The sequence below is a fragment of the Rhinolophus ferrumequinum genome, chromosome X (assembly GCF_004115265.2).
Source record: "Rhinolophus ferrumequinum isolate MPI-CBG mRhiFer1 chromosome X, mRhiFer1_v1.p, whole genome shotgun sequence".
Classification (NCBI taxonomy): domain Eukaryota; kingdom Metazoa; phylum Chordata; class Mammalia; order Chiroptera; family Rhinolophidae; genus Rhinolophus; species Rhinolophus ferrumequinum.
Genome location: NC_046284.1, coordinates 87,207,116 through 87,224,727, shown reverse-complemented (window position 1 = coordinate 87,224,727; position 17,612 = coordinate 87,207,116). Strand labels below are relative to the sequence as shown.

The 17,612-nt window shown below is 39.4% G+C and overlaps 1 protein-coding gene across 1 annotated transcript in view; it reads right to left on the bottom strand.

The window, feature by feature from the left end:
- SLC9A7 (solute carrier family 9 member A7) overlaps positions 1-17,612 on the bottom strand; it is a 165,794-nt gene that overhangs the window by 37,567 nt on the left and 110,615 nt on the right. The window contains 3 exon segments of the mRNA XM_033105983.1: positions 4,519-4,578; positions 12,446-12,599; positions 16,649-16,760. Of these exon segments, the coding sequence (XP_032961874.1) occupies positions 4,519-4,578; positions 12,446-12,599; positions 16,649-16,760 (326 nt within the window).

The window sequence follows — 17,612 nt, the reverse complement described above, 5'->3', positions numbered from 1 at the left end:
CTGCACCAGGCCTTTTCCTCTCTGCTTCTTCCTCACTTCCACCCTGACCTGCTTTTATTAAATAGGTGTATTAGCCTTTGTAAGTGGCTTCCGGGTCAGGAGAGATAAAACAAACTGACTTTACAGCCTGGGTGAAATAGGAAGTCTATGGGTAGAAGAAAAGGCTGAAGTGTGCCCTGTACTACAATGAAAAAAATGAAGTCAAATACAATAAAAGCGGCCAAAAGAAATGTAGTCTCCTCTAGTCTTTTTAACTAATCTCTACTACGAGGAAAAAATTTGGTTTCACAAGAACTTTTTAAAATTCTGTTTAACAAGAACTGCTTATAAAGACTAGGTTTGCCTATTTTTACTCAAGTCCTGGCAACATCAATGGGACTCATCTATTTACCCTGGGCCCCTGTGGCCACGTCAGAATCCAAACAACAAGCATGAAACATTGGAATAATTGGATAAACTCACGAAATGAGGGCCACCCTAACCTTATCCCAAACTCTGGATGTTCGACATTTTGTTTGGGGAAACTTAAGTGATTCTAGATCCACACCATCCAGGGAACTTTCTGAGAGGATGGCAGTGTTCTAGACCTGCACTGTCCCATGTGGTAACCACTAGCCCCATGTGGTCCCTGAGCACAAGAAATGTGGCTGGTAGGACTGAGGAACTCCATTTTAATTTTATTTAGCTTTAATTAAAAATTAAATTTAAATAGCCACTTGTGGCTAGTGGCTACCACATTGGACAGTGAAGATTCTACAAAATACTAACTCCAGCTGCATCTCTCTAGCATCCCTTTTTTTCTCAACTAAAAAGGTGACGACCATCTGCTACCCTTTGCCTTCTCAATGGTAACACCCAAGACGACCACTGGGATTGTGCTAAGAAACACTCCAAGTGCCATAAACATGAAGCAAAACTTTGCTTGAACTGATTACTTAGACAATGGAGAGATTCCTCACGTCATCACTATATAAAACAAGTTTTTAAACTCTCTGAAAGCTCTTCTTTACAGATAAATGTCATCTTATAAACATGAAAGGAATGACAGAATTAGAAAACCACCATTTTCTATTCCTAGTGTAATAACTGTTTCAAGCAAGGGTTATCAGTGCATAATTTACCAGTTGGTAAAATGTTGTTGGGAATCTGGCTGTTCATATGATGTGAAAGGGTCACTGTACAGATTACTTTTTAGTTACAAAGGGAAGGAAAATGGTACCTTTACAGTGGAGAGACCTGAGGTCTAAAGAGATCAAATTTAACATCATTAATAAAGGGACAGCCTGATAAGAAATGTATAACAAGAAATATATAACAATCACTTTTACAGTATTTTTGGCAAAAATTACTATCTCTAGTCATGAGGAAAACTAATCAGAAAATCCAGATTACAGGACATTCTGCAAGACCATTATCCTGAATACTGAAAAACAACAACAAAAAACCCTCAATGTCATGAGAGATAAAAAAGGGGGAGGATTGTTCTAGATTACAAGAGATTAAGAGACATGACAACCAAAGTAAACTTTGATTGGATCCTGGATCCTCTGTGTGTGTGTGCGTGTGTGTGTGTGTGTGTGTGTGTAAAATTCATGTTACTTTTTCTCAGGTGTGATAAAGGTATTGTGATCATGTAGAATACTGGGATTAAATTTAATAATTTAAATTTAATTAAATTTAAATTAAAGAGGTACATGCTGAAGTGTTCAGGCGTAGAAAATCATGATGTCTGTAATGTACTTTGAAGTACTCTGAAATGGTTGAAAGATGGAGAGAGCAAAAATGACCAAAAAAGAATATAATAAAACGTTAACAACTGGAGTATCCAGGTTAGAACTTGGGTATTCATTGTCCCATTCTTTCTTTCATTTTTTACAGATTTAAAATTTTTCGCAAATTAAAAAGAAGAATATTTAATTACATCCTTGTTGAAAACATTTCAAAAACACATCAGTATATTTTCTTGTCTCTTTAATCTATCTACTCATGTAGATGATTCAGGATCTCCTATTATTTCAGGGATGGAAAACCAGAGATTGTACAGATTCATGGACACAGAGTACTATAATAGGTAAATATAGGTAACTGGTAAATAAGTAGATGCCATTCAAGTAATTGCATGGTTTTCTTTTCCAGATAAATCCTGGAATATTTTATTGCGATTCTCCTTCTCCTAAAAGTAAAGGGCAAGGGGAAAACTGCTACTTAACTGAAACATATGGTAAATCAAATTCCAACCAGTGCAGCCACTTTCAGATCTGATTGTGCATGTCCCCTGGAAATCCACAGTTCTGAGGACAGTCCTACCCCACGCCCCCTTTCCTTGCTTTTATGTCCCTCTGCCATGGAAGTTCCAACCCTCGCTGTAGTCACTTGCTACCAACTACCAGTCTGAGATGCAGCCCAGACTCCTGACAGTAGGGGCCTAAAGGGACCTCCCGGGCCTTCCCACCGGCAGAGGAATGTGGGAGGGCCCCTTGGAGTGCCTTGGAGGTCCCTGCTACTGGTATAAGTACTAAATAGGAGATACCTGAGGAAGGAAACAAAGACCTGCTTCCCAGACTGCTACTGCTTTTTAAATACCAAAAGGAAACAGACCAGGGGCCATGAGACTCAAACGGTGTTCTGTGATTTCTTCCCCATTCAAGGCTGTTTAATAATTACTTTTCTGGCAGGGTTGAGGCCCATTGGACCAGTCTCCAGGGATGACACTGCAGCCCTACAAAGTGCCTCATCCTTGGGGCAGGGCTCAGAACCAACCGTCTCTTGGGACAGGCTGAGCAATGGGCCAGGGTATTTCTGGGAAGAAAGACCAGGTACAGTACTTTAAGTATAATGCCTCAGAAGACTTGGGGATCCCCTGACTTTTTGAAATTCCTAGTTTCAGGCAACTATCCCAAATATATATTTCTCTCCCGACCTGCTGTAATGCTTTTGATCTAGGACAGTTTATAAATCTGGAACTTTCTGTGCTGTTTTATAGTATCATATTTTAGCATTCCCCTGATATATCAGGGTTGAGCTCATCATAGCACATACAACAGTCTTTTTTTCTGGAATAAACTGAATTACCCTTATTTTTATTAAGAATGAGATAATGTGAAAATCCGACACCAAATGTAAAAATAAAGCAATCAAACTGATATGCTCATTCTGGAATGAATAAATGCAAAAAACGAATAATTTCCCTTCTCGTATAGTATGTACCTTCTGATTAAGTGCCATACAAAATGCCATGAAATCCCAAAAATTTTAGAAGTTTTAGAACTTCTAAAGTTTAGTTTAGAACTATCTACTTTAATCGATTTTTTTTAATTTGAATGGCTGAGGTCCTAAATAATCTGAAGAATATGAGGCACACACCCTCATATAAAACCTTGAACAACATATCAGCATCTGAATTCTCTCATGTCCCAAGTGTAATAACTTGCACTTTGCCTGAAGGACCTTCCCTTTTGAAGGTGGAATATTTCCAAGGAGAGGGTTTCCTCTGCAACCTAATTGGTACCTAAAGTCAGATCTCCAAAAGTGAACGTGTGTGTGTGTGTGTGTGTGTGTGTGTGTGTGTGTGTGTGTATTTTAAACAGTAGAAACAAGTTTAAACCTAGGAAACTTAAGTACTTCCGTTACTTGCATGCGTGTCATTGCAGTACACATCTAGGTCCTAGTGATATCCCAAGATCCACGTACCATGACGGGTATCACTGCTTTCACTGCTATGCTCAGAGTGAAATACTTTCACAACGCCAAGAACAGAGTTTAAGCCTACTTTGCATTTGAATTATCTCCCAGCACCCAGAATCAGAGGAGGGACACAGCATGCGGGCTAAAGATACAGAGGGAAAGACGAAACATTGAAGTCTTTACTCTGATTGCCCAACATCGCCACTCTTAAGCATAATCAGATAATAAACTTGGATGGACACTAAGAAATAAATTGTATTAGAAGAGTTTTTAATTATCTTCTGGTTTCAAAAAATCTGGGGTTTTTTTTTTTTGTATCTTCTGATTCACTATGATAAGGTACAAGTACCCAGAGACATACTTAAAAACCTAAAACCGCATTGGTGCTTAATGAAGCTGGCGTACGCCATACCCCAACTATGAATGAAATGTAAAATTCTGGTTCTTTCTGTGAGTTAGAAACCTTGTTCACGAGATCACAAGCAGAATTTTGTGGGGAAAGTACTTGTGGCTCTGCAAATGGGATGCTCTTAACACTAAGCTCACTTGTACAAGGACACACTCACCAACTCTGGCTTTGGTGTTGACACACACTGCCCCAAATGTGGGAAAAGGGGACACACTCAGGGACACCGACACATCAGCCAGCCCAGACAAAGGGTGGAAAATAATTACATTTGACCTGACCTCTTGACCCTTTGCTAAAAGGGGCAAGGGGTTGGCACACACAGGAAGGAAGAAAGAGACAAACAGCATAAAGAGAAACATCTCAGGTTAGAAGGAGGAGAAAAGCCAGGCCCAGTTAATTTGTTTCTGAGGAAGCCCTTGTGTCACCTGAAGTACTGCCAGCAGTGTTCGTTCTGGTCCTCTTCAAAGGGCTCCTCGACGCCAACTCTGGGCAGCAGAAGAAGCGAATGTGAGTGTGACACGGACAATAGGTGAGCAGGAGCTCTGGGCACGTGACTTGGGCCACGTCCATCAAAGAATAGGCCGCCTAACTCGAAACATAAATCTGTACCCTCTCTTACACTGTCCCCATTCTCTAAAATCCAGAGAGGCAGAGAGGCTGCTAAATTTACATTGAAAGAAACAATGTTAGGAGCCAGGTCAAATGAGGATTGATTAGGAATGAAGATAAGCCTCTCCAAATATAATATAATGAAATCAGAGGCATAAATGCAGCTCATAGAAAATGAATTTATACAATTTTTTTCAGGAATTCATCTGTTTCATAAAGCAGGACATATCCACACAAAAAAGAAAACAAAGTTGTTATCAAACACATATTTGAAGTGTTTACACGTATTTTTACACATATTTGACAGAAATAGCAAAAAGCACTGTTATTGAAAACAGCAACAAAACTTAAGAAGACAAAGATGGGCATTTTTTCTATACAAGTAAATCATGTTGTCCATGGGTTCGACATGAAATTCGGAAACCCAACTTCTGCTATTCTTTTTACCTTGTGGTCTTAGAGTTGACATGGTCTGTTTTACCTTCTTTAATAATTGCTGGGTTATTCAGAGTGCATTTGAACCTCACCGTCATACTAAGAGCAGGGTTTCACAACTTCAGCATTCCTGATGTTTTGGGCCCTGGCTGCGACACACATGATGATACCAGTAGCACCCACCCACCCCCATTTGAGGCAACCAAAAATGTCTCCAGGCATTCCAAATGTCCCCTTGGGGTGGCAAAATTGTCCTCAGTTGACATCCACTTCACTAAATCATGTATCCTCAATGGGGGGTGATACTGCCCCCATGGGTGTGAAAATTGGTTTCTGTAGGACAAAACATTTTTCAGATATTACAATAATTTGTAGCCCTCTAAAGCCTCCAAAAAGCTAGTTTGTTGAAAAGATTTATAGCACATAAACAGATATATAGTAGATCTGTGGTATTAAAATTTCAGTGAGAGAGGTAATTGGGAAAAACATTTTTAAAGGCTCCTTAAGAGGGCAAAAATGAAAAAAAAAAAAAAGGTTGAGAAACACTGTGCTAGACAATGCCCAAATTCTCATGCTACAAACATCCCCTGAAATATGCAGGTGAGAACGTGATGCTTCTTACAGTGATATTTTTAATTAGCCACACATTTAGCCTGTGGCTTACCCATACTATATGTTACTACAGTCTTGAAAAATTGTGATAAATTCCATAAAAGCAAGCTGGATTCCATTAATGTAAGATTCACTAGTGATAATAATAGTAATCATAGCAGTAGTAATGCTATGATTAGTAATGATAATATAATAGTTTAAATATACTAAATGCTTACCATGTGCTAGATGGTTCATTTAATGAGAAAACTCTTTATCACATTTATTAATTATCACATCTTATCCTCGCACTATTGTCGTTCCTATGTAACTGGTGAGGAAACTGAGAGTTAGAGAGGTTAAATGAGTTGCCCAAGGTCACAAAGGTAGAAAATGTTGGACCCAAGATTACAACTGAAGCTGTTCGATCCCAAAGCCCCAGTTTTTCACCTTCCAGGATACTGCCTCTGATTACAAGGGGGCGCCTTGAAAGTCTTTAAATATATCCAGTTACAAATGCTATTACATAAAGAGCTCAGGGCTTCTCCCTGCCTTTATTCCTTAAGTTACCTTACAAAGAGCTTCATTGTAAATTCTCAGTCTACCAGGATTATACCCAGCAGAGTGTCCTAATTTGTCCTTCAGTGATTATATTACTGCACTCTGGGGTAGGAAGGTTACTTGTTCATTTGGCTGCCTGGGTGTGTGCCATCCCACTGCTCCCCACCCCCTTCACCACCACTTCATGTGTGTGTCACCTGAAGCTGGGAGCTCCAAGAGAACAGCCACTGTGCCGCCAAAATACACTCAGGACACATACAAGGCTCATATGCTGAAATAATACTGTGATCATTTTTTTTAAGTTGCCAAAATTTTATCCTTTGTGAATAACGCTTGCCCAAGAGACTAAGAAAAATATTGTGTGGTTTGTGCAGTAACAGAAAACAATTTGAGCATTTTGCCATTATGTTTTAAAATATCAATCACAAAATACCAATTTAAAAAGATAAGTTGGATTTCTGGAAAGCAGTGACCTGGCTTTGGGTTTGTGGTTAAATTCATTTTTATTTTATACACAGACTAGAAATTAGCCATGGTTAAAAATCACAGCTAACTTCTAATTATTTATGGTGGAACTCTGAGACCCATCCTGGGATTCTGACTTCTGAGCAGAGCCTCTGTCAGCATCCTAGAGAAGTAAGAAACAAGTAGGTATTGATCTTACTGAGGTCACAGAGATCAAAACACCACACTTAATTCAGGGGGTTTCTGGCTTTTAGAATAAGAACCTGGTTTACATAAGTGATTTGTGGTCATTAAATAACACGAAAAGCCACAAGTCAGAGAAACCTGTTTCACGACCTTATTTCTGAGGGAATTTCTTTTGTTGTAATCTCTGTAAATGTCAGTTTCTACACTTACATAATCACTATTTATACACATCTGGAAAAATGCAGTGAACTGACACCGTGTATTTTTCACCAATGGCACACTTTGCTTCATTATGTTGTCTGGGTAAAGTTGGACAGAAAGAAAGAAATAATTAAGGTAGAAACAGAAATCGATGAAATTGAAAACAAAAACAATACAGAAAATCAATGAAATAAAAAGCTAGTTCTTTGAAAAGATCAATAAAATTGACAAAGCTCTAGCAAGACTGAAAGAAAAAAGAGAAGATGCAAATTACCAATATCAGGAATTACCAATTACCAAATTACCAATATCAGTGATATCAGGGGTATCACTAGGGGTCTCATAGACATCAAAAGGATAATAAGTTAATGCTATGAGCAACATAAATGTGACAACTTAGATGAAGCAGACCAATCTCACAAACTACCATAACAGGCCCAATATGAAATAGATCATCTTAATAGACTTACAACTATTAAAGATTTGGCTTCATAATTTAAAAAACCTCTGGAAAAGAAGTCTCCAGGACCAGATGGTTTTACTGGAGAATTCCATAAAACTTTCAAGAAGAATTAACTCCACTTCTACACAATCTCTTCCAAAAAACAAAAGAGTAGGGAATTTGTCCCAATTCATTTTGTGAGGCCAGATTACCCTGATACCAAAAACAGACAAAGGCAGTATATGACAAAAGAAAACTTCCCTCGTGATCAATATCCCTCATGAACATAGACACAAAATCCTTAATAAAGTATTAGCTAATAGAATTCAGCAATACGTATAAAAGTTATACACCACAACCAAGTGGGGCTTGCTTGAGAAGAGCAAGGCTGGTTTGATATTTGAAAATTAATCAATATAACCCATATTATTAATAGGCTAAAAAAGAAAAGTTACATGACCATATCAATTGATACAGAAAACTCATTTGATAAAATTCAACACCTGTTCATGATAAATTTAAAAAAAAAACACAAAAAAAACCCACAAACCTCTCAGAAAACTAGCAATACATAAAAACTTCCTCAACTTGGTGACGAACAGTTACAAAAACCCTACAGATGATATCATAATTATTGGCCTAAGACAGAATGCTTTCCCCTTAAGATCGGAAGCTAGGCAAGGACGTTCACTCACGTCACTCTTTTTTAACATAGTACTGAAAGTCCTAGCCAGAATAGTAAGTCAAGAAAAGGAAATAAAAGGCACACTGGTTGGAAGAAAGAAATAAAACTGCCTCTACTTGCAAATGACATGATGGTCCACATAGAAAATATCAAAGCATCTACCAACAATAACAAAAACAAACCCTTCTAGAACTAATAAGTTTGACAAGGTTGCAGGATATAAGTTCAACATACAAAAACCAATTGTATTTCTGTATTTTAGCAATGAACACATGAAAACTGAAAGTAAAAACAGAATAACATTTACAATTGCTCAAAAAGAAGGAATACTTAGATGTCAATCTAGCAAAGCATGTACAGGCATTGTATATTGAGAACTATAAAATACTGATGAAAGAAATCAAAAAAAGATCTAAATAAATAGGAAACATGCCATACTCATAGATAGGAAAACTCAACAGTAATGATGTCAATTCTCCCCAAATTGACATACAGGTTTAACACAATTCCCCGGAAAATCCCAGCAAGATGTTTTTTAAAGATATAGACAAGCTTATTCTAAAAGTATATGGAAAGAAACTAGAATAGCTATGACAGTTTTGAAAAAGAAAACTAAAGTAGAAGGATTTGCTCTACCTGATGCTAAGGCTTATTATATAACTATCGTTATCAGGACAGTATAGTGTTGGTGAAAGGATAGACACATAAGTCAATGGAGCAGAATAGAAACAGGCATACAGCCAACTGATTTTTGGCAAAGGAATGATTCAATGGAGTAAGGATAGTCTTTTTAACAAATTGTGCTGGACTTTCTAATTCCTTCACCTTTTCCCCATCCTCTCCCCATCTAGCAACCAACAGTTTTTTTTCCCTGTATCTCTGAGTCTATTTCTGATTTGCTTGCTCATTTATTCTTTTCTTTAGATTCCATATATAAGTGAGATCACATGGTATTTGTCTTTCTGTCAGACTTATTTCACTTAGCATAATATTCTCTCGGTCTATCCATGTTATTGCAAATGGTAAGATTTCGTCTTTTTTATGGCTGAGTAATACTCCATTGTATAAATGTACCACAGTTTCTTTAACCAATCGTCTATCGAGGGGCATAGGCATGGGGATATGAAATCCAGTATCGGGAATATAATCAACAATGTTGTAAAGATTATGTAAGGTGCCAGGTGGGCACTGGACTTATCAGGGGGATGACTTCATACATTGTGTAGATGCTTGACCAATGCGCTGTACACCTGAAGCTGAAGTAGAATAGTATTATATGTCAACTATAATTAAATAAATAAATAAATATATATATATATATATATACACACACATATATACACACACACACACACACACACACATATATAGTCACAGGATGTGGAGCACAGCATAGGGAAGATAGTAGATGGTGTTGTAACAGCTATATAAAATGTCAGAGGGGTAGTAACTTGGGGGAGGGGGTTATCACTTTGTGAGGGGTGTAAATATCAAACTATTACGTTGCTTTGTACACCAAAACTAATAAAAAATATTGTTCTGGAACAACTGGATAGCCATAGACAAATAAAACCTCAACCTAAACCTCACATCTTATATAAAATTAAGTCAAAATGTATCACAGACTTAAATGTAAAGCATAAAACTAAAGCACTTTTAGAAGATAACACAAAAGGAAATATTGGAGACCTAGGGCTTGATGAAGAGTCCTCAGACATGACAGCAAAAGTACAAACCATAAAAGAAAAAAATGATAAACTGAACTTCATCAAAATTAAAACTTCTGCTCTATGAGGGACACTTTTAAAAGGATGAAAAGACAAACAACAGACAAGGAGAAAATAATTGCAAACCACATATCTGACTAAACACTAGTATCTAGAATACTCTCAAAACAGTAAAACAATCCAATTAGAAAATGGACAAAAGACTTGAACGGATATTCACCAAAAACATGTTATGAATGGCAAATATGCACATGAAGAGATGTTCGACATTATTAACCATAAGAGAGATGCAAATTAAGACCATAATGAGGTATCCCCCACACCTATTAGAACAGCTGAAATGGAAAAAATGTGACAACACCAAATGCTGGCAAGGATGTGGAGAAAACTGAATCTCTTATACACACAGTCATGCACGTAGTCATTTCCTGTCCCTCGTTATGTGCTAGCTGCTATGTCCTAAGTGCTATTCATATATTACATTAATATTTTCACAAAAATCCAATTATTACATTATATTCATACATATACAGCTTGTGGGTCTCAGGGAAAGCTGCCCATGCTCTCAGCTCTGGGTAGGACTATTTTAATGGCCCACTTTTTGAAAAGGATTATAAGAAGTGAAAAATGTCACAAGTTAACTCTCTACTCTCAGTGGAAAACTGTTTGGTCCTGTGTATGTTGCGAGGGGTGGGGAAAGCAGGAAATGACTTATAAAATAGAATGAAAAACAAACAATTCAATCAGGCTCTGAGCATCCAAGGTACCTACTGTGTGACCAGACAAATAGGAGCAGGAAGTAATTTCAGAGGTCACCGAAAGCAAAGATTCTCAACTGTGTGCAGGGTAAACCTCCTTTCTTATCCTTTATTCTACTGCACAGAACAAAGATGGTACCATCTTATGTCTCAAGTTTCAAGCCAAAAAGCTATAAATTTTCTTCTTCAGGTTTATATTTCCACAAATGAATTATTTTCCTCAATACACTCTTGAGATTCAGGCCAGGAAATTGAAATTTTAATCATCCCAAATTTTATGACATAAAAATAGTCCCTAATACCTGAAGCCTTCTTACAGGCAGTACAGCACAGTGGTTAAGAGTGTGGACTCTGTGGCAAAACCGCCTGGATTCAAATCCCAGCTTATCCATTTAAAGCTTTGTGACCCTGGGCGAGTTATTGCTCTGTGCCTCAGTTTCCCCAACTCTAACTGAAGATAATAGTGGTAGGTCCCTTATAAGAATGTTATGAGAATTATCTTACTATACACATGGCATCTTGAACATCATCTGCAGCACAAGTGTTAGCTGTTATATCTCTGTCACTGATAAGCCCTACACAGGTTGTGCAGCTTTGAGTCGGAGACATGCCAGCCCAGAAATGGTACAGCTGGCAGTGGCCAAGCCCAGGAATCCCTGCCTGCCATCAATACAAAAGTCCCCAATGGGAGAGACTCTTCTCTCAAATTCCAGTTTTCTCCCTGACTCCAAGGATGACTGTGAGTTCTTGTTCATTTTCTAAGCTAGGTATGCTTGGCAGCTGTCAGTCCCATGCACTCTACATTCTAGAGAAGGAAATGCAAACGAAAAGCCAGCAGAGAACGGAAAACATTGCCACCTTGTGGCTTTTCAGAGAATCTTCTTCACACCTCTGCATTACCCATGGGTCTTATTCTGATCACTGTCACCCTCTGCAGACCCAAAACGGAGGCAGGTAGCCAGAGCACCTGCAATGATGCAGAGGACACACTTAGACCTGAAGGGACCTGGAGAAAATCTGAAAGCGCGCTTTCATTTACTGTTGAGAGAAACTCAGACCCAAAGACGTGAGGGGCTTGCCTTAAATAAGAGCCAGAGTTGGGCTATGGGTCTCTTGACCCATCCCAGTGTCCCCTTTACCATAAGGTGCTGGAGCTCACAAGTGCAGTATTTAAATGCACTTTAAAAATCAAACTCAGGTCAGTGCCCCTTTGTCCTGACACAGCTGTAAAACCAAAGGCAGGAGACGTCCATGAGGCTGCAACAAATGAGGGTTATGCAGGAAATGTCACCTCTTTTGTGCACTCAAGCAAGAAGAGACACAGCAGTATCCTCCTAAAACAAAACTCTAATTGTGAAAAACAAACCTTGATTGTGAAATACCAGACGTTGCCAACAGCTATGTCTATTCTCTCTCCTGCAGCTTTAAGACTTTTTGAATTCTTGCCCTAATGTCACTGCGCTAGCAAGGTCCAGGTGTTTCTAATTCCTTGGGTTTTTGTACCAACAAAATTTTAATGACAAGATTTTTTTTTCTCCCGGAAAATTCAATACTCTCAATTTTTATTGTATTTTAGCTTTAATCCCTGCCCCCAAACAGAACAAACCTGTTTCCTTCCATGTGCTCAACTATAGCACACCCTGCATGGGCACAGTGACACAGGCACAAAACTGGCCTTGGTTTCATACCAACCTTATATTAAGCCATGACAACATGGGTGTCGTGCCTCCACCAACGATCCAGACAGTGAAGAAGACGATGAGGAGAGTGGTTGTGAACATCATCTGGCGAGCGTAGGACGCCGTGTCTCGGATGGCCAGTGCAAATGCCATCGCTCCCCTGAGGCCTGCAGGGACCAAAGAGGAAGAACTCCTGTTTACAAGGACAAATGACAATATGTCTTCAGATCCACTGCTACCTCTCAGGGCACAGACACCGTATCCACTTATGCTCCAGAGTCAAGTTTTATTCAGAAAGAAGAACGTTAAAGGAATGTAATTTTCTCCCATTTGAAGTTTCTTTTGCAAAATGTCCAGATGTAATGATAACACTGCACTTTGTACAGCACATTTAAAAATAGTAAACCCTTTTATTGGTGAAATAATTCTCCTGCTAGTAATATGAAATAATAAGATATATAATAAGAAATAATAATTTAAGCTCTCCACGTGTGTGATTCAAGCAACACCCATGCACTGTATCCCGTAGTTAAGAAACAGGTGAGGTATGAATATGTCAAATACATATTTGTGGTTTATGTACATGAACCACAAAACAGTTCAGCATTTCCTTAGCAAAGCCACACAGAGAAGGAACAATATAACCTGATCTACATCAGGGGGTGGCAATTTCTTCTGTAAAAAGTGAGATATAAAATATTTTACACACTGTGGACCACGAAGAAACATCAAGGATATTATGTAGGTACTTATATAAAAGAGAAAAAAACAAATTTCCACAAATTTGATTGACAAAAACCAAGAATATAATTTTATTGAGGACAATTTGTTGTGATACAAGTCTACTAATGAAAAGAATGGAATTCTTTGGGGAGGGATGTTTTGCTCAATTGGATTTTAAAGTTAGTGCCCCAATCGTCAGATTGTAAGACATTCATCTGTCAAAGCCATTCTGAGCTCCTAGGGTATATGAACATAGGCAGTGGCCAGATTTGGCCCAGGTGCCAGTTTGCTGACCCTGATTTACATTAACGGGTGTTAAAATTAAGCACCAACATTTAATGTTTATCTTTCTAAGCTCTTTTGTTCCTTCCCCATACCATGCCCATGATTTATTCTACAGTAAAGACTGAATCCATGGTCTTTAATAAATACCTAGTATGAATTCTTATTCACCATGGGCAAGATTGTGTGCATATTATGAGAATGAAAGTTATACCCATAATATCTGTTTCTACATTTCCCCACCTTTCCCAATAATTCCATAATTAATTTGAGAATTTCCCTACAATTCACTAAACAGTGAGTCAACAAAAGGTACATTAAAAAACAGAGCAAAGTTAATGCTTTCTATTAATCTGCCCTAGTGAAATACTTATACATATCTGATCGCCCAATGCCAGCTATGTCATTAATCAATCAACCAATCAATATTTAAGCCTCTAAAGAGATGTTGTCTCAAAGAAGAAAACTTGGGGTTCAGAAAGAGACAATGTGTGCTACATTCTTCCTTATTTTATTAGGTAAACATTGCAAGCAATATGAAAGTGAAACCTCAGATAGTTCACGGCCTTGAAGAATGAATTCCTTTCGATAGCTAGATTCCCCCCAGCAGAAAATAATTTTATAGGAAGCACTGTGTACTTCTCAGTCTTTCAGTACAGAAGACAATGAACGTATTTTGATCTCCACAGTTCCTCGTTCTCTTTTCTGCCATCACTTTCCTAATATGTGAGGAGGATCTTGTCACTGTCCTCCTCAGAAATCTCCAGTGTTTTCCATCTACTCCTGAGGAAAACCCAAACTCTTTAGCACAACTTTGACTTCTCCATGGTCTACACTCCAACAGTGGTTCTCAAAGTGTGGTCCTCAGACCACCACCAGCAGCAGCAGCAGCAGCAGCAACAGCAGAGAACGCATTAGAAATGCCAATTCTCCAAGCCTCCCAGTACCCTAAGAATCACACTGGTGGTGGGGCCCAGCCATCTGCTTTAACCAGCCCAACACGAGATTCCAATGCAACTGAAAGATTCGCACCAGTTTACATGCAATTTTCCTTTCCAACGCCACCCTCTTTTTGCATTACCCTGTGTGTCTCACATTCAACCAGACTGCTACCTCTCCCTGAAAAAGCCATGCGGGCCATTGCTTTCCTGCCTTTCCAACCTGCTGCCTCTTGAAATCCATTTCTTCCAAGCCCCGTTTGAAGGTTACCCCCTTTGTGAAGATGGCCCTGGGCCTTCCTCTCCTCTGGCATTTATTCCATACTTCTTTTGTGCAATTCACCTCCCTCTCTTTGGAGAAAGTTAGAGCTTTGTAGCCCTGTCTCCCCCCAGTACACTGTGAGCTCCTTGAAGGAGGCTGGTTTCTGTATCCTCCACACCTAGAATGTGGCTTACAGAAAGCGGATGTTCAATAAACGTTTGTCAGGGTGAAAGAAAATCATATGGCAGGCTGTACATTTAAGGGCAGATGAAGTGAGTACTAGACAGCGACTGCTTTGCTGAGAAGCACCTGTTGGTGTGATTTCAGTATGACTCTCTGAGGTCCCCAAGAACTGCTGTGTGACAGTAAAGGGTGGCTACTCACTTTGCTTCTTGTACAGCCTCTCCCCATCCCCACACAGGACAGAGGTAACTAATTTAAGGGTCACAGTAGCCTTTGCATCACCATTTCCTCCCTCTGTTCTGCAGAGATGCTCTAACTTGGGTCTGTCTCACTGATCAAATCTGACACTCACCACCTGTCACTGTACCATCTACTCATGCAGACTGCTCTCTCACATATTGTCCTTTGTCCCCCTGTAAGGGTGAAATTCGGTAAATCAATAACGCAGTTAGACTCAGCTAGTTTGCAGTCTGACTCACTGCATAGCTCAATATCTAGCCACTTGTAGTTAGATTTAGCTACCCTGTTTCCCCGAAAATAAGACCTAGCCAGACAATCAGCTCCAATGCGTCTTTGGAGCAGGTCTTATATTACAATTTTGCTCCAAAAGACGCATTAGAGCTAATTGTCTGGCTAGGTCTTATTTTCGGGGAAACACAGTAGTTTGCAGTGAGATCCACCCTGATATTCAGCTGTTTTCTTTTTGTTTCTCCCCTCACTGATTGACTTAAAAACTGTTTTGTTCCCTTTCCTAAGTCAACATATACCTCGTTAAATCTATTTGATCAGCAGAATCCTAATCTGGAAAGCACAATATCTTAGTCCTCAGGCGACCGGACATGGGAAGCAGTTTTGCAAGCCCCTTGCAGTTTTTACTGGTGAGTCATAAAGCCCCAGGCGACAATGGGATGGCCGTGTCTGAGTCCTGAGTCCGAGGAGATAACATATCTTAAACAGACCAGACCCCAGGAAGCCAAGTCCGCCCTCAAGACCTGCCTGACCAACTCCCCCTTTCCTTGTTCTTATGTACCTGTAAAACCTTCTGCCTGTCTCGGAACAGGGAGATGGGCCCTTCGGACAGGAGTCTGCCATCCTCCCAGATGCCAGCATTCTGAAGAAACCTGCTTTTCTTTCCACCAACCTTGTCTCTCAATTTTTAACTGTTTTCAAGTGGCAGGCAGGCGGACTTTTGCATGGTACCGCCCTCAGTGACCTCTGCACACTTCCCAGCTTATAGTGGAGAGTGGGCATCTGGGAGACAGTGTAAGTCAAGTGTAAATCAGCAGAACTATCACAGCTGTTATTTTCCGGTTTGGGTTCATCTTATGAGAGTGTATTTACTTCTTTTGCTCCATAGGAAGTTAGAGGTGGGAGGGACCTCAACTAATCAGCTCAATTTCATTATTTTACAAGTGAGGATATTGCAGCTGGGGGTTGTTGAGTGATGTGGCCCGTGTTCTTTCTCATGAAAGACCTATTTTCATTCTAATTTCAGGTCTGGAGCCCTTTGAAAGATTGAGAGTTATGAATATCTCCTAGAAAAACAATTTAAGTACTTTAAATACTTATATAGCTCCAGGTCCCTTGAGTGGCAGAGATGAAATAAAGATGTAAATATTTTAGGGGAGAACGTTGACATCTGGTAATATGGTTTGCAAAATCAATATTAAATCAGTTTTACATGTACAACATCTGTCTACTCAGCACTGCAGAGGCTACAAAAAACAGAAACTTGAATTTTCTCTTTTTATGAACCATATCAATATTTCAATCATACTTACACTGTCTGCTGAATAAACTCATTTCTTGACATTTATACTTTTTTTACCTGAAAACATCATCATGTGTTGAAAATTCCAGCCAATCTTATGCCTTCTGCCCAAGTTGAGGAAGAAGGAGAGTGGATAGATATGTGCAGCTCTGCCCAGGAAGATGGCAACCTGAGCACGTGGAGGTTAAGGACCCAATGGGTTTCCAGAATGGCACTGTCACACAACCTCTGGATGAGCGGAGAACTTCAGGAATGCCGTGATACTTTGCTATGATCAGGAGAGGCACAAAGAAGCCAGACTGTCTAGTTTCCCTCTAAACAAGTCTCAGCAACAAGTGGGATTCAACTGGCCAACTTCCCAGCCTCCTGGCTCACAAAGATCATTTCTAGCCTGTTCTAAAAATGAGTCCAGAAATAAGCTAACGTACCATGGCAGTGGTGCAGAGCTGAGAGAAGCAAACAGTGTATTGGGCTCTACTGGGGGGAAAAAATCACAAGAAGTAAAAATTACTAGCCTGAGTCAAACTATACAGAGAAAAGTTTGCTGGGTAAACTCATAAGCTTCGGTGGGAAGGTGGGAAGTAAACTTCAGGAGCAAGAATGACCAGGAAGATTCTACAAATAAGATGTGGGGAAACTTAAAATATTCATAACACTAAGACTAATATTTCTTACAAGAATCGACCTGGGAAGATTTCTCTAAGTGGCTAAAATGTAATTCAGAGATACAAGCAATGGAAAAGGAAGAGTGTGGAAGAGGAACTCCACTGTGGAAACCAAAGAATTCAGGGAAACCGGTCATTCGTCACTTGCTGTATTTAGAACAGAGCCCAACAGAGAGCCCCACACTGCACTTGTCACAGAAGGAAAGTACTGTGGGAGCCAGGGGAACAGAGAGCTTCCGTTTCGGCAAAGCACCAGCTGCAGGAACGGCAGCTGTTTCAGACAGAAGCAAGGACAGAACTATCTTCTGCCTTCTCCAGGGTAAAGCACTGACTGCAATTTTCTTCTTTTTATCTTT